The sequence below is a fragment of the Coenobita brevimanus genome, chromosome 22, assembly GCF_032717465.1.
Source record: "Coenobita brevimanus isolate Jiangsu-jjx chromosome 22, ASM3271746v2, whole genome shotgun sequence".
Taxonomy (NCBI): domain Eukaryota; kingdom Metazoa; phylum Arthropoda; class Malacostraca; order Decapoda; family Coenobitidae; genus Coenobita; species Coenobita brevimanus.
Window position 1 is genome coordinate 3,399,395 of NC_136975.1, and position 25,606 is coordinate 3,425,000.

At 44.8% G+C, this 25,606-nt stretch overlaps 1 protein-coding gene across 1 annotated transcript in view; it reads right to left on the bottom strand.

Moving 5' to 3' along the window:
- Positions 1-212: 212 nt before the first annotated feature.
- Positions 213-25,606, bottom strand: part of LOC145392354 (toll-like receptor Tollo) — a 170,503-nt gene continuing 145,109 nt past the window's right edge. Inside the window, exon 2 of the mRNA XM_080266756.1 lies at positions 213-4,373. Within this exon, the coding sequence (XP_080122882.1) occupies positions 213-4,373 (4,161 nt within the window). The remainder of the gene's footprint in view (positions 4,374-25,606) is intronic.

Consider the following 25,606-nt stretch of genomic DNA (forward strand, 5'->3'; position numbering starts at 1 on the left):
TCTCCAACAAGGGTATATTATGTAATGATTGGTGACTTACAACCAACGGGACGGCTAGTACTCTGTTAAAATGGCGGCCACACTGGGACTGGCCGATGTGGGTTTGGGGAAGCACTGTACCCGTCCTGGGACAACCAGGACGAGACAGTCCTACCAAGTAAAATTAACAGATGCTAACAATAATGAATGAGGCGGCATAAACCCGAGCTAGACTAGACAAAGCACTCCTCTGTGGTGGTGTTGGGGTCGGGTGGGGAGTCTGTCAAGCCCATATACAGCGCGTTACCTACCTCCTGACCACCGCCAGACCCTGCCCCACCTGATGTCACTGAGTGGTCGAAGGACCTGCCACTTGACCGATCACTGGAGTGGTCAGTTGAGTAGTCACTGTGTCTCTCGCCTGCTGGACGCTTGACTCGCAGACTTTTGGTACGTCTGAAAGTGTCAGTGAGAAGCTCCTCGCTAACCACATCCTGCCCCAGGTCCTCCTTCGCACTCTCCATAGCAGGCAGGGTGTAAGTCTGACTCTGTGGTCGCTTCTTCTTGCGTTTGCTGGCACGGACAGTCCTCCTGATAGGGGCATCAATAGCACTGTAATGTTCACTGACTGGGGAAGGTGGGCGTGTGCTGTGGGTAGGAGCATGATGAGAGTTTGGTGCGGCAAAAGGTTCCAAGGAAGTATAGGTGTGCACAGAGGAAGTGTCACCATCAACAAAGGTGTAGGCAGCATGTGAGTGGCGTTGGCAGGTGCACTGCGGGTCCCGACAGTCCCGTCCCTGCATCACAATGTAGTCACAGGTGGGCGGGGAGCAACAAGGGCGCGGGGGAGGCGGTGCCTTGTACATGGCAGGGGGCTCAGGCAGGTAGGAGGCCCTGCGGTCAATCTCCGAGGGCGTGGTGAGGCCCGTTGTGGAGGTGAGGACGGAGGATGAGGATGGGAGCGGCAGGGACGCCGGTGGCACCAAGGACGGCAGTGTAGATGACTTGAAGGAGTTATCAGACATGTACACCGGCAGGCTGGTGTACGTCTGCCTCTGTGGCATCAGCTCCACCAGTTTCTTCCAGAAGTGCTTGTCGCCCCAGCGCAGCTTTGAACTTCGTCTTATCACTGCCTTCAAATCGGCATCAAAAGAAGAGTAGGACACATTATCATAATAGACGGCGATTATATTCATATCACCTTCCTTCAGCCCGTCCACATGTGCTTTCTTGAATATTGAATTCTTCCACTCACTGTCTACATAGTTTTTGGAGAGAATAATAATAGTTCTCCTGCTGAAATTCAAGGACTGTGTGATAAATTCCGAAAGGCGGCTGTTTTCACTAAAATCACGGGAATGAAGACACAGTTTGTAACTAGGACAGTTGCTCTCCAGTTTTGTGGCCACCACGTCACGCACAAAGCTGGCGTCGTGAGCACTGTAGCTGATGTAGGCGTCAAATACTTTGCCATCTTCCTCTTGACAGTATGAAGGTGGGTTGCTCATGGCCAGTTTGTTGGCGGTGGCAGCCTTCCTACGAGCCACAAACATGGCTACCACCACAAGAGCACTGATCAGAGCCACACCACCACACAGTCCACCTGCCAGGAAGGGTAACTGCCTCTGACCAAACTGGTACTGAGTGACCCTCTGTTGACCCTTGATGCATGTATAATCTGGAAGGACGATGCTGGGACCGACCACTCCAGATTCACCATGCACACAGAACACCTCCTCAGGGTTCAGCAGTAAATCTGGCTTTGCTCTCTGCCACTCTCGTACAGATTCCACAAACTGACAGTCACAGTCCCAGGGGTTGTTGTCCAGTGACACTGTGACTAAATACTGGTTCTTGCTGAGGAGCCACACTGGAAGGTCCACAATGAAGTTGTTGTCAAGGCGAAGTAACTCCAGACTCTTTAGTCCCATGAAGGTAGCATTGTTAACAAAAGAAAGACGATTGTTTTGTAGGTACAGTTCCCTTAGTCGCTGAAGGCCATAGAATTCAAAGCCATTCAGCTGAACTATCATATTATCCTGCAGATGAAGAGAGTGCAGGGCTGTAAGTCCGTGGAAAGTGCGATTCTGTAGTGTCTGGATCTGTGAGTTATTGAGGTAGAGCTGCTGGATGCTGTGGCGGCCAATAAAGTGGTGGGCATGGAGCACTTGCAGGTTATTGCCATCCAGCAGCACCACAGTCGCATCCATTGGCACACGGTCAGGTAAACGGTCAAGTCCTCCACCTGAACAGTCCACCAAGTTCATGGACCAGGTGTCGTCATGATAGCAAGAACACGTGTCGGGACATTTCATCTGGCAATCACAAGCAATAAAATCACAGCAGTGGCAGAGCGCAAAGCAGTGAGTGGCGTATGGACACAGATAATTTTCAGGTGACGTGTTGATGACGCTGGTGGTGACCTCTGTGCCACCACGAGAGTGAGCCAAAGTGCAGGTCACGTGTGCTAGATCATCAATTCGGGGTTGTATATACACTACTCCTGTTGGCTCTGGGGTGGTGATAGCCTCCTCTGATGATCCGTACAGCCACTCCATTTCACAGTCACACACCAGAGGGTTGTCTGCCAAGAATACTTTCGCACTGTTGTGGTTATCAGTCGTTCCCTGTACACTAATGGCCTTTGGATTCAGTCTCTGTAAAACATTCTTTCGTAGGTCAATGTGCTGTACATATACTTTATCTTTGAAAGTGTTAGGCAGGATTTGGCTAATGTTATTGTGATGTAAGAAGACTGCCCGAATGGTATTGGGAATAGAAACTTCTGATAACCTTCTGATAGCGTTATTACTAGCATCCAAGACTTCCAGAGTCAGTACACTATGAACTTTAAAAAAGTTTCCCAGCTGTTCTAATTTATTATGACTCAGATTTAGTGTGATCAGCTGCCTGGGAATGAAAGCATAGTCAAACATTCGAATGTTGTTATGATAAAGCTCAAGTATTTCTAAATGTTCCAAGCCTGCCAGTACCCCGTTGATGTCACTCAGTCTATTCCTGGCAAGAATCACATGCTTAACACGAGGCATACCATCAAAGCAGCCCTCACTCACCGTCCTCAGCTCATTATTTCGTGCATCTAAAGTTTCCAGCGAGGACAGACCATTAAAGATTCCCTGAGTGAAGGTCGTCAGCTTGTTGTGACTAATATTAAGGGACCCCAAGTTGCTGAGACCAGTGAAGAGGAAAGGCTGGATGGTTGTAATTTCGTTTTTGCTGACATCAAGCACCTTAAGAAAAGAAAGATCTTCCAGTGCTGTGGGGATAGCTTGTAGGTGATTTTCAGCCAGGTAAACTTCCTTTAGGTTGGAGCTGTGGCGGAGAGCGAGAGGGTGGAGCTCAATGAGGGAATTATTAGTGAGGTGGAGGAGACTTAAGCCCACCAAACCACGCAGACTCCTCTCTCCCAGGCTCAACACGAGATTGTGTGAGAGATCGAGTGCATAAAGGTTGGAGAGAGAGGAGAAACTGCCGTCCTCGAGGCTCTGGATGCTGTTGTGGGACAAGTCAAGGCGCTGTAGTGAGTTCAGATCTCGAAGCAAAGCTTGGGTTATTGTGGCAAGGGCATTGTGTGACAGGTCTAGTATTACCAACCGACGCAGCCCTTTCAGAAGATTGTCATGGCTACTGTCTAAATATAAGTTGTTGTTCGACATATCTAATACTTGTAATTCAATTAAGCCTTGAAATACGCCAGAGTTCAGTGCAGTCAGTGAATTATTATTAATATATATCCTTTCTAATGCTGGATTTTCAATGAATGTTCCGTTCTGTAGTGCAATAATATGATTATTGGACAAATAGAGCACTTGTAAGGCTGCCATTCCCTGGAAGGCTTCACTAGCTATGAGTCTGATATCGTTATTACGTAGATGGAGCTCCCTGAGGCCAGCCAAAGCCCGGAAGCTGTTTGCGGGAAGCCTCACAAAGTCGTTGTGGTCAAGGATCAGCTCCTGCAGCGCGTGACCGCACGCCGCCTCACTCACACCACCATCCTCCACACCGCTGAATCCTGAAGTGTGAAGACTGAATGTGGTGTTGGAGGCATTCAGGGCGAGGGCCTCCAGCAGCACCGGATCACCGAAACCCAGCTCCAGCACTGCCTGCAATCTGTTGTGAGAGAGGTCGAGGCTGTGTAGTGCCAGGGGCCCACAGAATGCTCGTGGGGGCAGTGTCCATATGTTGTTGTGAGTAAGGCTAACATGCTCCAATGTGGGGGGCAACGACCCCTCCGCCAGCTCTAAGGCTGCCCAGTCGCCGTTATGGCTGGCCACTTCCAGCTGCCGCAGCCGACCCAGCCCGCTCAGCGAACCCGGTGGAAGTGCAGCCAGCTGGCACCCGCGGACCCGCAGTTGCTCCAGTCCCTCCAGACCCTGAAAAAGAACCCAATATCAGCGCTATCAACACAATAAATACTTACAAGAATTTACACTATCCTCTTTTGTCCCCAAATGCACTTATATTCTGTGCTTCAAACTTTCAACATCATATCAACATCATATTTTCCAGTGTATACGTATATGCCCTCTATATATTGCTGCCGCCTAATAAGTCATCATCTTCAATCAATATATACCACTTATCAGAACCACACCAATCAAAATAATAGGTTCAAAAGCGGTATTAATAATGAATGACAATAATTACAACACAGGTATATGGAAGCAGTTCTGTCATTTCTATTCATCAAAGACAGTGAAGATTAATCGAAATTTAATTACTGCACAAACAACACAAAATATGCAGTAGTCATCAGATGTTTCAGTTACAAGTATACCTTAAAGTCATAGAGTGTAAGTAAAAGTAAACTAATGGGATAATAAACAGTAGAGAAGTGTGTATGGTGGAAACAGGCTGAGTGTGTGTGTGTGTGTGTGTGTGTGTGTGTGTGTGTGTGTGTGTGTGTGTGTGTGTGTGTGTGTGTGTGTGTGTGTGTGTGTGCGTGCGTGCGTGCTTTGCGTTAGGTGTGTCAGTGGGTGAAAGGAACGTAAAAGGAAGGCCCAGGGGTTGTGTTTGTGTAGTGGCATCCTTAAGTGTGGCTTCCCTCGCATTCAGTCAGCGTCAAAGATTAGCATAACAACACCTTCACTGCCACACACACACACACACACACACACACACACACACACACACACACACACACACACACACTTTCTCTCTCTCTCTTTCTGTTTCAAAGTCCCTTCTTAACTTCAGCACGACGATCTTTGTAGCATTTCATTCCCTCTATTAAATATATCATTCCCTGACAACTTTTTTTCAGTTTGAGTGCAGTCTGGTAGTGGAGGGATTAAAAAATAAAATCTAACTCCCACAATTCTATAATTTTCCTCAGAGCAAAATGTAATCGTCCCGTCGTAACAAAAATATAATCAAATGAAGTCCACGGGCTGAAGAGGTTAAGAGAGTCCCTTGGTGGTGAAAGAATGAATAGAAAGGGTGAATTATCCCCCTTCAGTTTGACTCGTCTCTCCAAAGCTGAATGAAATGAGTAGTATCAAGAAACTAACAAGGCTTCATCTTAGTAAAGGGATTCATCGATGGACATGGTACTCTTGCCTGCCTAGGAGTTAGCGTGATTAGTAAGCTTAGAAATTTATGGACACTAAACAAACCTAACAAGATCTAACCTAATCTAAACCTAATTTTAACCATGACAAACAATAACTTTTTAGCTTTCCTTCGCCAGTGATTAGGCCGAAGAATACGATGGTTAGAAATGAAGTAGGTAGCTTTCACGGATGAGTTAGATCATGTTAGATTAGGTTAGGATGGTGGTGATGAGGTCTGATTTGTGTAAATTCCATGTATAAGTGTTCAGTTAAACTTATTCGATTCAGTGACGTATGTGTTGATACTTGTAGCTCCAGACGATTTTCTTCAGCTTAGAGAGGTTAAATATGGTTACAATATCCCGTTCACTGCACGAGGTCTACCCTAACTTGTATACAATCGTCCAGAGGCAGAAAAATATGAGAAAAATATCAACGTTGCGAAGTGACAAATAATTACCTTGCTGAATAATAACTCTCGTGGGTCGCGTATAATGGTGAAAACTTTGTTGTTTTTACATCTTGCGTAAAGTTTTAATTGTTTATCTTACCCTCGTGGATCGGATTACAAGCGTCCCCAGAAATATACAGCACAAAATAAAGATAAAAACAGCGACGAAAAAGAACATTCGGAAAAAGAGGGAAAAAGAAAAACAAGGAAAAAAAAAAAGCATTCTCACTGTATTTCCTGTTGGCTTTTGGTGTCCAGGAAAACGCAGACGAGAAAAAGGAAAAAAAGGATGTGGAGAAAAATACTAATTCATCCATTTCGTCACTTGCAAAGTTTGTCGCCCTAAATAAACATTCACTTATTTTCCCCCCGCAAAGTCTGAGGTGCATTTTTTTCAGAGCGTTAATTACAAGGGCGACGCGAACCGAGCCAGCAACACCACACACACACACACACACACACACACACACACACACACACACACACACACACACACACACACACACACACACACACACACACACACACACACACACACACACACACACACAGTGAAGGTCATCATTGGGCATTTATGGGGCGGTTTTAACGGGTGTTTTGCGGAGGGCATTTTGTATTCTAATGTCCGATAATTCGAGCATTTGCCTTCCTGTGAGGGCCGAGGGTAATGGACGAGAGCATTATCGTTCGGACCCCTGCTGGTGCTGGTGGAAAGTGGCCAAGGGTGTGTGTGAGTGTGTGTGTGTGCGTGAGAGAGAGAGAGAGAGAGAGAGAGAGAGAGAGAGGTTTAAATTCTGAATGACCAAACATACAAGGCCCCTCCTTCTCCCAGCTCTGTTCCAAGCAGTTGTGTTAATAATATAGTACGAGTGTGATTTACCCCCAAACTTGCTGTGTACAATTTGTAATGCTGTTTGAGGTAGTGGTACCAATTGTGGGAAAGATATTGTGCGGTGCTGAATGTGAGAGTGGGATTGTTTGGCGTTGACTGTGCTAGTAGCAGTAACAGTAGTAGTAGTAGTAGTAATAGTAATAGTAGAAGTAAAAGCAGCTCCACGCTCATCTGAACGTGTACCATGTGGACTGCAGGCTGAAGCTACCCTCCCTTCACACTCCACCATCCTCCTTTTGTAGACGTAGGAAGGGAAGTGAGGGACGTCTGTATAACCAAACCTCAAAGGCATCCAGTCATATCGGTGCCACAACGTGAAGGCGTCCCTCCTTAGAACGTTGGCTGTGGTAGCGATGTTATATGATTGTGTTCTGGCGCTTGTGGTATGTGAATGGGGAATACGAGGATGTATTGTTTGTAACGTTGTAGTAGTGATATAGGAATGGTTTTGGTAGTACGTTGACTGTGGATTTATGGAAGTAACATATTGGATGGTTATTGTACAGGGGGATGCGTGTGACTTTAGCGTAAAATCATGTATTCCACTTGAATTGTTAAAAGCCACATGAGTTCCAATGAAGTACCGAAGCTTGATTTAGGGAGGGTAATCGATAAATAGTTAGTCCAGTTAGCGGAGATTGTGAGGGAATGACTAAACCAGATCTCCTCTAAGTTAGTTAAATCTGACATTTCTCCATCTTGAATTCCCAGGTGTAACAATGGATTAGAACGAAAATATGATGTGAGTCACGAAAAAGCGCCATGGAAAGGACGAATAGCTGAGGTACCTTTTTGTTCTGCTATCGAGCTATGTGAAATCAGCCGGAAAGGGAAGAAAATTAGGGCAAGTTAGGATAAAAAGAGTATAATGATGCATCTAGCGGGCGACTTTACTTAGATAATTCACAGTAAGCTCAACCTCAGTATGTCAGTACAATTTATTCTTGACAATTGACGTTGCGGCGATAACCATAGAAAAAAAAAATCAAGCCGTCGCTAAGACAGATATCCCCTAAATTGAGGAAAATATCCGTCATAACCGTCTTGTTGAAGAAATTAATGGGGATAGTTTCTAACCCTTTCACTACAAAAGATCTTCCCTTAGGTGAACAAATTCTCCCCGTGGTGTCGAGAACAAAATAAAACTGAGATTAAGTAGTGGGTGTTATGGTGGAGGGAGCGGCGGTGATATACTGTGTGGAAAGTGGCCAGGTATTGTGTGTGTGTGTGTGTGTGTGTGTGTGTGTGTGTGAGAGAGAGAGAGAGAGAGAGAGAGAGATGATGATGATGATGGATGTAGCGCTGGGGCCAGATTTACAACCACACTATCATAGCTAAGATATGATTTCCAGGAAGGGGAAGGAATAACTCCACTACTTCCCGAACAAACAATTTCTGGTTAAGTGAGGCCATTGACCATAAATCTGTTTGTGGATCTGGGACCTGAGTTTGTTAATGGCCGTGTTTGTAATGGCAGTTTGGTGGTTTGTGTGTGAGGACTGTACTCTTAACCAATTCAGCAAGGGGATGTAGATTTCGTTTTTCGTACCATTTCTAGACGATTTTTTCAAGCTTAGCATTTTTTTTTTAATGGAGAGGTTAGATATCACCTTAACTTCTCCATTATATGCGAAATTCCAAACCTGAGTGAAATAGTCTGCCCGTAACACTAAAAGAATAAAAAGTACTTAGTGTGGTCAAGGGGTTAAAGTCAGGATGCGATGGTGGATGGTTCGGATTATACTCTGTCTGTTTTAACTTGGCCTAAAATTACCATCCTTCCATCTTCATTCCCTAGCTTTACCAAGAGATTAACACTAGAATAGGAACGGAAAAGTGTTATGGAAAGGATGTAAAGTCGTAGTACTGACTTATTCAGGCACTCAGCTACGGGAAAGCGGATGTAAACGGACGAAACCCCACGCCAAATAAAGGTGGACAAGTACAGTGAAGACTGTAGCACCGACAGAGCTGTGGTGATAACAGTAGCAACGGCGAAGACTATGAAATGTTACTCTGGTGTGGCACGGTTTACTCTGATGGTATCTGTGCGAAGGGTACCTAAACTTAGCCTGGTGTGATGAGAAACGTGACAGTGTAGCGAGGATAATAGCAATGAGAGATTTGTGGCCATAGTAGTATCGACAGTAATACAGTGGCGTGGAACGGTTATATGTGCTTGTATTTCAAAGGTACTGTCAGAGGTTCCGGATACAGTGAAGAAGACGCTAATTGTACTGATACTAGTGTTGGAAGGAAAGAATTACACCTTATATTACCGAAATGCTGACGGAGAAGACAAAACACTTTTGGCGTGACTAATGGCACTCAGACCGATAGCGCTGTATCTTCTCAGTAAACAACATGATCACTTACGTGGATATTTGTTCCATCTGACCCATTTATGACACCATGAGATTAAGTCCCGAAATGATTTGTGGTGGTCCCATTGACACCGTTAATGCCCGTGTGGTGTGATGCTGAAATGGTTGTGAATGAGAGTTTAATGTCAGGATGTTGTGAAGGGTTACGGGTACAACACACACACACACACACACACACGCACACACACACACACACACACACACACACACACACACACACACACACACACACACACACACACACACACACACACGAAAGTGGTGATAATAACGAATTGTCGAGATAGCACTGACAACCGTGAAGACTGCTGTGATAATGATATGACGTAACGAGGTAAAAATTGCACTAGTGTAAAAAAATGATGCCAGGAGTTATGAGAAGAGTGAAGAGAGTACTATGTGCAATGAAGTTCTGGTGGTCTTAGTGAAATTTGGTTAGAACATTAGCAACGGTGAAGACTGTGCGTTGGTGCAATGACATGGCATGGTGGTAGAGGATAAACTACTCATCGGTAATGTCAAGAGTTGTAAGTACAGTGACGTAAACAAAAAGTCAATAAATAAAGAGAAAGTAAAGTTGACAGTAAGAACATCAGGTAGAAGTAGCAGTAAAGGTGAAGACTGTGAGGCAATATCGAAACGCAACTGGGCTGTAGAATCTGCACCTGTGGCAATTGTCGTCTTGTCGCGGATGAGGCGAAGGGTTATGGGTACAGCGAAGATGATACCAGGCATGATTTACTGGCGGGGACGAGGCGATGGTTGTGGCTGTGATGAGAGATGTGTTGAGGATTAGAGGAAAAGAGGAAGGGAGAGGAAAAAATGAAGGGAAACAGAGAGGGAAAGGGAGAAACAGAGGGGGGAGGAGGAGAGGAAGAAAGAGAGGAGGAAGAGGAGAAGGAGAAAAAGAGGGGGAAGAGTGGAGGACGAGAGGAAGAGACAGGTAAAGGTGGAGGGAGAAAGGGAAGGACAAGACTAGATAGGGGAAGGGAGGGGAAGAGCCATAGGGAGGAAAAGAGGAAAAGGAGTAGAGGGAGGAACAAAGGGGAAGGAGTTGAGGAAGAAGGGAGGGGGAATGAAAAAAATGAAAGGAGAATGGGAAAGGAGAAGTAGAAAGAGGAACAGAGCGGAGGGATCAGAGGAAGAAGAGAGGACAGGAAGAAGTAAAGACGTGAGAGGAGAACTGGATGGAGAAACAGCTGTACTGAGAGAGAGAGAGAGAGAGAGAGAGAGAGAGAGAGAGAGAGAGAGAGAGAGAGAGAGACAGACAGACAGACAGAGGGCTATACTGAGTGAGGGCTGTGTTGAGTGGGGGCAATGCTGAGTTATGGTTGTGCTGAGCGAGGGCAATGCTGAGTAAGGGCTTTGATGGGTGATGGGGCTGAGCTGACAGAAAGTATGTGGTGGTGGTGGTGGTGGTGGTGGTGGTGATGGCGTTAAGGTTACTGTGCTGGTGGTGGCGCGGTGATGACTGGTGGTGGTGATGGCGTGGTGATGATTGTGGTGGTGGTGGTGGTGGTGGTGATTGTGGTGGTGGTGGTGGTGATTGTGATAATGATGGCGTGGTGATGGTTGTGACTGTTTGTTGGTGGTGACGATTGTACGGTGATTGTGGTGGTGATTCTGTTAGAGACTGTGGTGACGGCGGTGATGGTGATTGCACTGGTGATTGCGTGGTGATGGTGGAAGGGTTAGTGGTGGTGTTGGTGGTGGCGTCGTGCGTGGTAATGTCCGGGTGATGGTCGTGGGCCCGGTGGTGATGGCGGTAGTAAAACAAACGCATATGACAGTGGTTTTAATGCTTCCCTGAATGTTTATGATGGTGGTGGTCGGCCTGGATGCGCGTCGAGCCTGCAGCGTGAGGGTACGAGGCGCGATATACAGGGTGGTCCATATATAGCGCTCTTCTTCAACTTCTCTCGGTGTTTTCTCATGTTATCAATGACTATGCAGCGTTTATTCATTTATTTATCCCAGTTTCATACCCACGTTCACACCAGCAGACTGAGCCGACTCCACGACACACATGATACCGTAAATGAGCTTTTAATGGAGCGCTATTTATGTACCACCTGTCTGTACAAGCAGCTGGAATAAATGAAAGAAACGGCGACAGAAACGAAACGGAATCATGTCTCGTCTTTGCGGGCCAAGCGAGCAACAGAAGAAACGATAACTTGTCTCGTCTCCATCCAGGGTAATCAAAACAAAGGGCAGGATATCTTGTCTTCATCTGGGGACGTACGAGCATCAAGGTAAGCACAAGAAACGGAAAATGTCTATTCTTTATCTTGGGACTCAAACGAGCACCAAATAAATGAAAAAAAAAGTCTGGTCTTCATCTAGAGAGCTAGCGACCAGCAGGGTAAACAAAATAATTCATGTCTAGCCTTCCTCTAGGGACATAAGAACATCAGTTTAAACAAGAGAATGGCAGTAAGTCTTGTTTTTATCAGGGGACATATGGGGAGCAGTGTAAGCTACATAATGCACAATCTTGTCATCATCTGTAGAGACATACGAGCATTCATGGCAAACAAAAGTAATAGGAGTATCTCTCGTCCTCACATGGGGACATAAAAACATTTAGTGCAGGAAAAAGAAACGTTAATATGTCGTCCCCATCAAGAGACATGCGAGCTGAAGGGTAAAATAAAAATGGCATTACGTCCTGCCTTCATATGGGCATCCAAAGAGTGAGCTGTAAAGTGTACATTATGGGCAGTGTGAGTGAAAGGGCTCGATTTTCTGTCCCTCGTTCTCTTCCTTTTCTTTATCTCATTGTAGCAACGATGTTCCCATATTTATTATTTATTGCGCTTCGATACTCGCACGGTATTGTGTATATTATTACTATTCATTCTTCTTTGTATAAAATTATTCCGTATTCATTCTTACATATAGTTCTTTGACATCCACTCATTAAGGAACGTAATGATTCAATATTCATTTTTATCCATAATGCCTTTACATCCATTCATTATCATGTATGGTCCTACGATAGCCATTCACTGTTGCGTACCGCGCTTCATTATTCACTCAGTATCGTGTCTCTTCATCACGATACGTCCCCACTGTACAAGGCCACACATTTCCATTCATCTGGCTCGCCAGTAAATGTTCCCCCTCGTGGAAGTAATCGCCCCTGTTTTGCATACGTCCAGCTGTCTTGCCTCGTCTCAGTGTCTGTCGGTCTGCCAAATCTGCCACTCAATGATCCGTGGCGGGGGGGGGGGGAGAGAATGGGTTGGGAGGGGAAGGAGAGGGGGAGGGGGGGTTGGGGTGCAATCACTCAGACATCTTCCTCAGACATCTTGCTTTATGGCTCCTTGGCTCGCTCATACCTTCTTGCTCTCTGTCTGTCTGTCTCTGTCCCACTTTCTCTGTTTCTCATCCCTCCACTTTCTCTTTCTGTCTGTTTGTCCGCCTCTTTGTGTGCGTGTGTGTGTGTGTGTGTGTGTGTGTGTGTGTGTGTGTGTGTGTGTGTGTGTGTGTGTGTGTGTGTGTGTGTTTAATCTCTGTAACTATCTGTGTAACTCTCTCTTATAGATACATACATGACAGACAGACAGACACACCCACACACCATATACAGCTCTCGTGTCCCCAGAATTCAACGGTTCTCTCCCAAAAATCTGTTCCCCTATTCGTTGCAGCTCTGTTTTTGCCCTCTTATTCATTGTTATCCTCCGGCCCTTGCGTCTGATCACTCACTTCCCCTCGCAGTCTCTCTCTCTCTCTCTCTCTCTCTCTCTCTCTTCTCCTTCCCTTGCTCCTTCTCTGCTTTCTTCGTACACTTTTCGCCGTATTCATTTATCCTCTTTCTCTCCTGTGTTTCTCTCTCTCTCTTTCTCTGTCTCTCTCTCTCTCTCTCTCTCTCTCTCTCCTTCCTTGTATTTTTCCCTCCTCCTGTCCTTCCTTTTTTCCTGTCGACAATCAGATCCTCGCTTTCCATATTCCTTCTCTTCTCTTCCAGTTTTCTCTCTCTCTTCCATTCCTTTCTCTTCCACTGTTCTCTCTCTCTTTCATTAATTTCTCCGCCACTTTTCCCTTTCACTTCCCTTCCATCTCCCTCATACATCCCTTCCTCTCAGTGTTCTATTTCCCATGGCACAGCTTTTCTTTTCCACATATCTGTTTCCCCCTTCAGTTTCCTCTCTCTCTCTCTCTCTCTCTCTCTCTCTCTCTCTCTCTCTCTCTCTCTTTTCCTCTTCCCCTCCACATCTCTCTTCACCTCCCCCTGCCCTCTTTTACACCTCCCTCTCCTCCATCCCCTCCTCACCCAGTGGTGGAGGGGGTGGGGGTGGGAGGGGCGTGGCAGGTCCTCCGGGCGGCGTGACTGATGGAGGGACGAGGCACAGGCACGAGTTTTAGTGGAGGGTCGCCAAGTGTCCCTGCCACCCTCCAGTCCCTAACCCACACCCCTAGTTCCCTCCTTCCCTCCCTCCTGGCCTCCCATGCTCGCTCCCTCTTTCCATTTTGTTTCTCGGTCGCATTCCTGATCTAACCTCATTTTTGTCTAACACACACACACACACACACACACACACACACACATATATATATATATATATATATATATATATATATATATATATATATATATATATATATATATATATATATATATATATATATATATATATATGCAACTGCATACATATAATGATTTTACAATATTTTCATTACTTCACTTACATCCCTGTTGTTTCCTCATTTCTCTCTCTCTCTCTCTCTCTCTCTCTCTCAGTAATTCCCTTTTCCCTTTTATAACTTCTCTTATGTTCCCATCTCTTTCTTGCATTTCCTCCTCCCCTCCTCGTGATACCGTAGCGGTATTATTACTTCCACATCCCTTTCCCTCGCGATTCTCGCCAACATTTTTCTTCGTTTAATTCATTTTCACTTCTGTTTTCTCCACTAACTTTGTAAAATGAATTTTTCAAGTTATTTCATGTCTTTTGTTTAATTTCTTTTTCTCCTTCTTCAGCTTTCCATGGAATATATATATATATATATATATATATATATATATATATATATATATATATATATCTATATATATATATATATATATATATATATATTACCTCTCTCTCTCTTTCTCTCTCTCTCTATACATACAGAGAGGGAGAGAGAGAGAGAGAGAGAGAGAGACTTAAAAATGATTGGTAGACATACATATATCCTCTGACAATCCTAGGCTCCTATGAATTTCATTCATTTGATTAAAGTCGACTGCAGTTAGCTAGAATAGGAAAACAGAGCTACTGCTACCATGAGGGAGTTATTAGTGACTACTAGGGCTACCAGGCGCCTGTACTCACTCAGCTGAAAAAAAAAAAAAAAAAAAATCGTCATGTGAGTGTTGGAAAAATATTATAAAATTATCCTAAATGTATGTATAAGCCAGTTCTCATCGTTTTTTTTTTTTCCCCTGCCTGTCTCTCTTCATATACTCTTCACATTTTCTTTTCTCCCCTTCACTGCATTTCGTTAGTGATAACTTGGCCTTTACTTTCGTATTTTAGGAGTTCAGTCCAAATAGTGGCAGAAGACTATACCACAGCTCTCTATCTTCTCCCTGGTTCTTTTTCATGAGCGGATTCATATTTCACTGTTAATCTGCTACTATCGTTGTGCAATCAGAAGTAGAAAAGTCAAATTTAGGTCAAGTTAAAGCGAAAATGTAGCTGCAGTAGGTGCTGTTTTTTCTTCTTCTGCCCATGTACGATATACCTCAGGAGAGACCCGTCAGAGTTAAGAAGTTAGAAATGATAGCAGAGAACTTACTCATGTTTATAGTTGTTTGACCTCAATCTTGCCTTGATTTTTGCCCTCTTGCAGTATATTTCACGTAGCTCATTGGCAGAATAAGGTAATACTGTGTTCTACATCCTCTCCACATCACTTCTTCATGACTTGCATTATAATCTAGCATTAATCTCTTGTTACAACTCAGTATTCAAGCTGGAGATATGACAATTTTAGGCCAAGTTAGAATAAAACGAGTATAGACGTATTCTCCAAGATGATTGCAATTGCCTGGTGTTATGCTCTTGTCTCCTTAAACTAGCCTAGAGTTTCGCCCTTTTGGCAGGCTATGTAACGTTGCTGAGGGGCAAAACAGGAAAATAAGCTACTACAGATCTACAGCATTTCCATAACAATTCTTCTTGACTAGCATCATATTCTGATGTTATTCCCCTTGACAACTCAGCATTGAAGGTAGAAAAGTGGCAGTTTTTGACCAAATTAAAGGAGTACAAGTGTTGCATGATAAAAACGGTTCACAGTAGTAGTGGTAGTAGTAGTAATAGTAGCAACATTTGTACTAATAGCAGTAGTAGCAGCCGCAGTTAGCAGTCCAATGCTCACCTGAAATGTGACCCTAGTGGACTGCAGGCCTACACTGTCCTCCTGCAGTCCACAGTCCTCCGTTTGGGGGTTGGGGGGGGAGATGAGGGACGTTTGTACAACCGGGCAGCTCCCCAGTCCAGTTAAATCAGTGCCAACACGTGAAGGCGTCCCCCAAGAAGCGATGGTATCGAAAGGACTCACTATGTCTTTTTTTATATTGTTTCTCCCTTTTACCCTTCTCCTTCTTTTTCTTTTGTTTTCTTTACTTTTTCATCTGTTATTTACTGTTTCCCTTTTCTTACCTTTCTTTGTCTCTATTCCGTTCTCTGTTAATCCTCCTGTCCTTCCATTCATCACCGTTCCTTCCTTTCATTCCTTCCTCTAATATTCTCTTCATTTTCTTCCCTTCCTCCCCTTTTCACTCAACCCTTTCCTTGTCGTTCACATTACTTCTCCTTTTTCCCTTCATCTTTACTCCCTCTTTTATTCATTTTCCTCTAGTCTCTCCTATTTCTTTCTCTTCCTTCCCCTTTATTTATTTATTTTTTTCCCTTCCTTCCTTCCTTCCTTTCTTTATTTCTTCCTTTATTCGCCCTCTTTATTCCTACTGTGGTCCATGAGAGAGGCAGAAAGAGACAGAGGAAAATAAAGAAGACGAGAAGGAGCGACCTCTTCCTCTTGTGAGATGTAAGAGAGAGAGAGAGAGAGAGGGGGGGGGGAGGGAGGGAGGGAGAGAAAGAGCAGTCACAATTCGTACAGGAAATCAGAAGGAAAGACAGAAAAACGAAGCTACAGAAAGAGAGAGAGAGAGAGAGAGAGAGAGAGAGAGAGAGAGAGAGCGAGCAGTCACAATTCGAACAGGAAATCAGCAGGAAAGACAGAAAAACGAAGCTACAGAAAGAAAGAGAAAGAGAGAGAGAGAGAGAGAGAGAGAGAGAGAGAGAGAGAGAGAGAGAGAGAGAGAGAGACGAATACGAGAAAAGAGAGCAAGAGGGGGGAAAGAGAGAGAGGAAGGAAGAGTTACAGAGGAGCAGAGGAAGCCTGTGGGAGGGAAGGGAAGGATGTGGAAAAGTTATGGGCGAGGTGGGAGGGCCGGGCAAGGGAAAAAGTGCTAGATGACGGAAGAGGAGGAGGAGGAGGAGGAGGAGGGAAAGAGGATACGTGGAAAAGGGGAAGAAGAGGGAAATGAATGGAGGGAAGGGAAAGAAGAAGGGGGGAGAAGGTAATGAAAGTGAGAGCATAGAGAGGAGTGGAGGACTGAGAGGAGGAGTGTGGAGGAAGAAGATGAGAGGGGAAGAGAGGAGAAGAAGAAGAGAAGGAGGAGAGAGGGATGAGAGAGCTGAGGAGGGAGAAGAGAGAGAGAGGAAAGGAGAAGGAAATCGAGGAGAAGGAGAAGTGGAGGGAGAGGAAAGAGAAAGGAAGATTGGGAAGTGAAGGGAGTGAAAAGGATAGACAAAAGTGATGGTAAGGAGGGAGAGAGAGAGAGAGAGAGAAGAGAAGGAGACGAGAAAGGAGGGAAAGAATGAGAAAGAGAGTGAGGAGAGAGAGAGAGAGAGAGAGTGAGAGAGAGAGAGAGAGAGAGAGAGAGGGGGGGAGGGAGAGAGAAGGGAAGGAGACGAGAAAGGAGGGAAGGAATGAGAAAGAATAAGGAGAGAGAGAGAGAGAGAGAGAGGGGCCCGACTATAAGAAAAGGAAAAAGTGTGAGAGAGGGAAGGAAGGAATGGATGGAAGGTGAGGGAGGCAGAGAGAAAAATGAAAGGAAAGAATTTAGGCAAAGAAGAGAAGAAGGGAAGAGAAAGAAAAAGAGAAAAAAAGTATGACAAGGATGAGAGGACGAGAAACGAAAGAAAAAAAGAAGAGAGAGAGAGAGAGAGAGAGAGCGAGAGCGAGGTGAGCGAGTTGGCAGGGTCTTGCTCAACGAAAGAGAAAGGAGGAAGGAGGAAATTAGGTAAACGTGAGAGGCAGGAAGGAGGAAAGTGAAGGTAGGAGGGCACAGAGACGGCCAGGAAGAGAGAGAGAGGGAGAGAGAGAGAGAGAGAGAGAGAGAGAGAGAGAGAGAGAGAGAGAGAGAGAATTAAAGATAGTGTCGCAGATGGGAGATAATCACCTTGAGATTAAAGATAAGAGATAAGAAATAGAACCAAGAAGACAAGGAAGATTAAGGGAAATTTCTTTTACTTTTCCCCAAGATAACACACATTTTATTTTATTCACTTATTTCTTTATGTTTTGCCACCGTCAGACGATTTACTCCACTTTATGATGTTGGAGAGGGACGCCTTCACGTAGTGGCACCAGTGTAATCGGGTGGCTTCGCTCCTGGTCTTACAAACGTCCCTCAGTTCCCTCCCTATCCCCACACAGAAGGATGATGGACTGCGGGAGAAGGGTAGGTGCAGCCTCTAGTCCACCGGGTTGACATTTAGATGAGCTAGGTTTGCAGAATACTAATATTAATACTACAGCTACTGTTACTTCTACAACAACAACAACAGCTACTACTACTACCACTACTACTACTACTACTACTACTACTACTACTACTACTCCTTTCCTGAATCCTTAACCCCTTTGGACTGACGACCCATTTCTTCATATTTTCTTCTTTCTACCTTCAGACGATTTTATTAAGCTTAAGGAAGACTTTTCGACTTGGAGGGGTTATTGTAGCCGTGACTGACTCCTCACTCCCAGAGATTTTACTGTTGCCTCCTGACGATTTTCTTCAGCTGAAAAGAGGCCTCCACAGCTGAAGAGTTTGGGGACACTCCTCACTAATCCCTTCCCCACAAGACGTCAGTGTGTCGGTTTATTCTGAACACCAAGACGCTTTTATTTTTTCATTTAGTGAAGGAAAGGCCACTCGTACTGAAGAAGCTGGAAATTATCTCCATTAAGTCATTTATTTCGAAATCTCCATTTTTTGTAAAATGTTCTTACCACTTCCCGATTTTTTTTTTTAAATCTAGGGAGAGATTAATAATTGAGAAAAGAAAAAAACAGAAAAAATGAAAAGCCAAAGCATTCGCCCATGAATGCGTATCGCCCGGCATCACTCAAAAACTAGATAAGTAATCTTCTGGCAATCAGGGGACTATCATCACAATTTTGCCAGAATCGAAAAGAAAGTTTTTGCTGTTTACTACGTACTTAAATATCACCATAGCGTTCAGAAGCCTGAAGTCAGGGGTATTATATTAATGAGGGTCACTGAGTACAACAGGACCCTTAAGAATTTCTAATAGTTACCCTTGAAATAGCCGGTCTCTTCATTGAGAGCACGATAGAAAGTAGTGAATAATGGCAAGCTATAAGAAAAAGTTAGAGGGTATTTTTTTCTTGCAAAATCCTCTTGCAATAGGAGGCATTGCGCCGTAGCTTTGCCAAAATTATTAACAAACTAGCCATATCCGAGATACCGCCCACAGAGTTTGGCTACAGTTTGCCCGCTTGATTTTGAGATATTTTGGGAACAAACAGACACACACACACGCAGACTCACAGGTACACAAAAGACGCAGGCAATTACATTATCGCTAGGCCGGCGATAATAAGAATTCTTGAAATGTGGCAATCCTACTGTGATCACATCTTCGTTCTTCTTTCCTTTCAAGGAAACGCCAGACAATTTTGCTCAACTGAGAATGAGTCACAGGATATTGAGGCCCCTCTCATGGTAGGAACAGTTCTAATATTCTTTTCCACCTTACTATAGAGAATTTTATTTATCTGTGTGCGGGAGGAATTACAAGAAGATTAAAAAGAATATTAGACAGACAGACAGACAGGCAGACAGAGATCGAGAGAACGAGAGTAAAAGTAAACGAAAGGACAGAAGCAGGACACTGAGGCGTAAAGGTAAATGATGGATCAGGACCCGAAATAAAAGAGTGTAATTAAATGAAGTGATGGAAAACGTAAAAATGAATAACTGAATGAAGGAAAGAAGTGACAGTGAAAGAAGTAATGAAAGGGAGGAGGAAGAGACAGGAAAAATGAACAGAATAAATAAAAGATATGATAAAAAACGGGAATAAGTAAAGCTGATAAAGGGTAAACTGATGGAAAAAAAGAAGACTGATATGGACAAAGAAAAAGAATACAAAAAAAAAAAAAAAAAGATTGACAAGGAAAACAGAAAAAAAGAAAAGGAAAAAGATGAAGTAGCGGTATAATAGCAAATTAAAAAGGAGAGAAGGCTGACAACACGAGAAGAATGAGGATATATGTTATGAGAGACAGGAGAAAAAGAAAAATTGTTAAAGAAAAAAAGAGTGAATATGTGAAATAGCAGAAGGGAGAGAGAGAGTGAAACGGGAGCAAGATTAGAGAGAGACGGGACTGGAGGGAGGGAGTAGAAAGGATAGAAGGAAGGAAGGAGAGAGGGAGGGAGAAGGATGAAGGTGGGGGGAGAGGAAGACAGAGAAGTAGAAAGTGGGATGGAAAAAAGGAAGGAAAAGGAGGAGAGAGAAAGGGGAAGGAAAGGAACGGTAGGAAAAGAAGAAGGAAGAGAGAAGGAGAGAGAAAAGAAGGGGTAGGGGTATGAGGAAGAAGAGAGGGAGGAAATGAAAGGAAAGGGGGAGGGAGGGATGAGGGATGGGGAAGGAAAGAGAGGGAGGAGGGATTGAGGTGCAGAGGGAGGGAGAGAAAGAGGGAGAGTGGAAGGGAGTAAGAATTCGGAGAAAGAGAGGAATGGAGAGGGAGAGAGAGACAGTAAAGGGAGAGATGAAGGCAATGAGAGGGACGGAGAGGGGGAGGGAGGGAGCAAAGGGTGGGAGGGTAGGAAAAAGGGGGTAGGAGAGACAAGGGAAGGGAGGGAGAAAGGGAGTGAGGGGGGGGGAGAGGGAGGGAGGCAGATTGGAACGGGTACAAGTGACCTGAAGAGCAGGGGGAGGTCACGCCTTCCTCTCTCTCTCTCTCTCTCTCTCTCCTAATTTTCTCGACACACACAATCAGCTGCTGTATCACTCTTTCTTTTCTGCTCTCCGTCCCTCCAACTTCTCTCCCAACCTCTCCTTCTCCTGCTTCCCTCTTTTCTCCCTAATTTTCTCTCCATCCGTCCTTCCTTCCACCTCCTTCAGCACAGCAACGTCTATTCTTCCTCAATTTTGCTTCCTACAGACGATTTTACTCAGCTTTGGAGAGAGAGAGTATATTTAGATACCATTTTCAGCTTCGGGGCGAAATGGTGTAGTGTTATGCTAGTCACGAAGAAGTGCTATATGGAGAGGACGTAAAGCCACAGTGTCCTCCCATCATCTTCCTATCATTAGTGCTTAACTGTAACAAGAGATCAACAATAGAACATTATGCTAGTCACGAAGAGGTGCAATGGAAAGGACGTGGAGCCAGAACATCGTCTTTTTCAGCCGCTAAACTACGCAAAAGAAGCTGCAACAGGACGAAAATTTGGGCCACGTTACTTTGAACAGAATGACGCCTTGTGTGTTTTATCCTTCCCAATTTCAGATGTTTTTTTTACAGGTTGGGGAGACCTGGTTGTGAGTGGATTTGAAGGAGACAGTTTTATTTCCCTATATTTACGTTCATTATATTACATTCTACCACCAGACGATTTTACTCAGCTTGGAGGAGGTATTTCATTGCGTCTGTGTCAACCCTCCTTCTCTACACGAACGTCTTATTCACCTGCTGTCTCCCCACGATTTTGTTTATCTGAGAGTGGCCCTGAGCAGTGAAGGGGTAAAAATTTTCTAACCTCTCCAGTTCGAAAAGCATCTCCACAGCTGAATAAAATCGTCTGGTGGTAGTAAGAATCAAGGTCCAAGGAAGGGAGGGGTGGCCACAAACAAATCGCCTCCATGTCGCTGTCCCCCGCCATTTCACTGCCCTCTAGTAATTTCCTATACCACCATAGGAGGAGGATGCACTGCGGGGGAAGGATAAATTCAGCCAGCAGTCCACCAGGTTCACGTTATAGATGAACCTGGGGCTACAGCATTTACTAACATTGCCAACTCCTTCACAGCCTGACAGCAGAAGAATGCAAAAATGCCGTCTGTGTGCTGAAGGGATAATCTTCTGCAAGTAAAGTTCTTCTACATGGTGGCGTAAATTGCTGAATAAAATCGTCTGGTGGTAGGAATAATAAAATACGTCATGGTACTGAGAGGGTTAATCCCCCTTCTCTCCAGCAGCCCTGTTTGTGATCTTGCATGAACGCAAAAGTCATCCTACTCCTTTCACCCACCATGTCCCCGTCTCCCCTCTTTATCATTCCGTCATTCTCCACCTCACCTCATCTCTTTCCCCTCTCTCATTCTGTCATTCTCCACCTCACCTCATGTCTTTCCCCCTCCTCATTCTGTCTCTACACCATGTCTCATTCTTCTCCCCTTTTTCCCATACTTTCATCTTTCGCCTTTCATCCATGCCATCCCCTTCTCCTGTATCATCCTGTGTTCCTCCGCCTTACACAATCTTTTTCCCTATTGTCTCATTCTGTCTTTCCACACCAGGTTTCATTCTTATCCCGCTTCTCACACACTTTCATCTTACACTTGTCACCAATCCTGTCCCATTCTCCTCCTTTCCATACTCCCCTTCTATTATCTCTTACTCATTCAATCTCTCTCCCTTCCTTCTCGCTTTCATTCCATCCTAATTTCCTTCCCCTCTCTCCACTTTGCACTTTATCTCCTTCACCTCCTCCTTTCTTTCTCATGCATTTCTGTCCTGCATCTCAATCGCATCCTCCGTCTCCTCCTTCCTTCTCTCTACGTCAGTCCAAATTATTCCTGTCTTCATTCCGTTCTTTATCTTAATTTTCCTCATGTCTCCCTCCTTCCTTCTCCTCATTAACCTCTGCCTCTAAACTCAGCCACTCACTCACTCTCACTCACTCAACATTAATGCCTTTCTTCACTCATTTTTCTCATATCTTCAGTCTCCCTTCTCTCTCTTCCTCTTCCCCATCTCCATCCAATTCCTTCTTCCTTCCTCCTTCCCTCAAGTCTGTTCTCAATTTCAGTTTCATTTTCTGTTCCTCCCTTCATTCTGTGCATTATCTCATTCTCTTTTCTCCCATCCTCATTCACCTTACCTTCCACTATCCCTTCTTCCCTCCCTTCACTAACTCCTCCCTCTTTCCTCCACTTGTCCCTCCCTCCGAAGTCACTCACCCTCACACTCTCACTCTCCCAGTATTCCTCTGTTTTATCACTCGTCTCTCTCACATCCTGGGTCTCTCCCTCCTGTCTTTCACCTCAATCTCAGTTCGCCTCCCTCGCGTCTTCATTCTTTCCTTATCTCATTTTCCTCTTCCCTCCCTCCCTCTTTCTCTTCCCTCACTCTTTCCTCCGCACTAACACAACCACTCTCATTTTCTCAATTGTCCTCCACGTTCCCACTCATCTCTCTCATCCTCAGTGTCTCCCTTCCGCATCCTCTCTTTCATCTCATTATTATTTACTCCCTTCCATTATTCCTTCATCTTGAATTCATTTCCCTTCAGTCATATGCAGTCACATTTTTCCTCTCTCTCTCTCTCTCTCTCAGTCTGCTTTTATCTTCCTCCTTCTCCCCCAGCTCGGTCTGTTCTCTCTCCCTCCCATCTATCAGTCTTTTATATTGTCTTCTTCTTTTCTTGTTACCCTTTTCATATCCTTCACGTGCTCCTTCCTCCCTCCTACCTCCCATTCACTCCCTCCTTCCCTCCGCCCACCCCTCCCTCCAAACTCACCCACACACCCACCCACTCTCACTTTCTCAATATTGCTCAGTTTTACCACTCCTGTCTCACATATCCTCAGTGTGCCTCTTCCTCTTCTTCTCTTTCCATCTCTTCCTCCTCTTCCATCCCAGGTATATTCTCCCTCCCTCCCTCCACTGTAACTCATTATATCATTCTTCTCTCTCTCTCCCATCCATCTTTATACTCTCCTTCTCTTCCTCCCACCTCCTCCCTTTTTCTCTCCCTCCCTCCTTCAGTCTCTTCTTTCACTTCCCCCTCCTATCTCACCCCCCCACACCCCCACTCCACTCTCACTTTCTCAGTATCCCCTTCTTTATTAATAATCTCTCACATACTCACTCTTTTTCCTCCTTTCCTTCCCTCCTCATTTCCCTTCCTCCTTCCCTCATCTTCCCCTCCCTCCCTCCTTGCTCTTTCTCAACCCACTCACCCACTCTCACCTCTTCAAGGCGACCCTGCTGGTATTCACAAAGAGAGGTCGCAACAATCACTACCATAACCGATGCAACAAATCTAATAACAATCACACACAGACAGACACGATAACAGTACCTCGCAAAAACACCCGCCCACATCCCTCTCATTTTCCGACATCAACCGGGTAGTATTCTCGCTGGCGTGGGGAGACTTTGTAACACTTCTTCTCTACCGATTTGTTTTCCTTAATACGCCTCGATATTCCCTTGTATTCGTCATAAACTTTGATTGCGTGGATTCTGGATACGTATTTATTACCTGCTTACAAGAAGACAGGTGGATATGAGAGCAACGCGTGCTTACTTTTTCTTATTATTACTAAGGAGAACTTTGAAATAAACCTTCACAACACTCAGACCATAAATCCTATAACCCCCACTTCACAGGGTATACTCTCATAGCTTTTTCCCACCTCCCATCACAATTCCTTTTCATCCCACTTATTTCGTTGTCTCCCACGTAGATTTCGGTAACCCTCTCCTGACAGTCATTCTTGAAGGATATTTTGAAATAAACCTTCAGTGCACTCAAACCACTATTTCCACGACACTCACCTTCACACGGTATACGTTCCTGCCCCACCTCACTGCCTACCAACATTCCTGTCTATCCCACCCGTTCTTTCGTTCACCACGTTTATTTTTTATTTTTACCTGTCCCCTTTTGACGACTTCATGACCCGACCCAGTCCATGCAGTCGACGACCGAGTCTTTTATTATTTTCCTTCTACCACCGGACGATTTATTAAGCCTGAAAATTTGCCACTAGTAGCGAAGGAATTACTGAAGACTATAAGAAACTCCTCCACTTCGAAAATCTCTTCTTTCACTGAATAAAATCGTCTGGATGTAGTTAAGAATAAAGTATATGACCCTGCATTCAAAGGGTTACCATTGCTCAGTATTTTATTTATATATGGTCAGATCTGACATGAATCACAGTAGTAACATCTGTGTGTGTGTGTGTGTGTGTGTGTGTGTGTGTGTGTGTGTGTGTGTGCGTTCATGCGTGCGCGCGTCAACAACCTCAGAGATCGAGTCCAATTGCAACAAAACAAATGTCTGGTGCTTCTGCGGATATTTGCGCAGGCCGGTACCTGATGGTCTTTTATTGAATCCGGATTTAGTTGCGGGAACGGACGCCAGGGCAGTGACGTCACGGGCATGAGGGAAGGGGATGGGGTCCTCATGTTAATCCCTATCATCCCTACGACGTCGGTGCTGGAGAGGGGCGCCTTCATGTGGTGGCATTGATATAACTGGGCTGTGGAGTTGCCCGGTTGTACAAACGTCCCTCAACTCCCTCCCTGTCCCCTTAAAGGAGAATGGTGGACTGCAGGAAAAGGTCAATTTCAGTCTGCAGTCCACCGAGTTTCAGATGAACGCGGAGTTATAAGGGCAATAACAACTGAAAATTACAGCATATCTAACCCCCTTAACCGATGATAATTTCCCTCAAGAGGAAAACTCAGATACGTCATCGAAATAAAGAATTAAAACCCTTTCAGCCTGAGAACGTTACTGATAATTACATCTTGCCGTCTATTTACGATTTCCTTCAGCTAAGAAGAGCACCCAGACAGTAGTAAGTAGCAGTAAGTGTAGCTCCAGGTTCACTTAAAACGTGAACCCTGTGGACTGAAGGCTGAAATTGCCCTCCTTCTGCAGTCCACCATCCTCCTTTCCGGGGATAGGGAGGGAATTGAGGGTCAGTTGTATAACCAGGCACTTGACATGCATGGTTATATCAGTGCCACCACACGAAGGCGTCCGTCT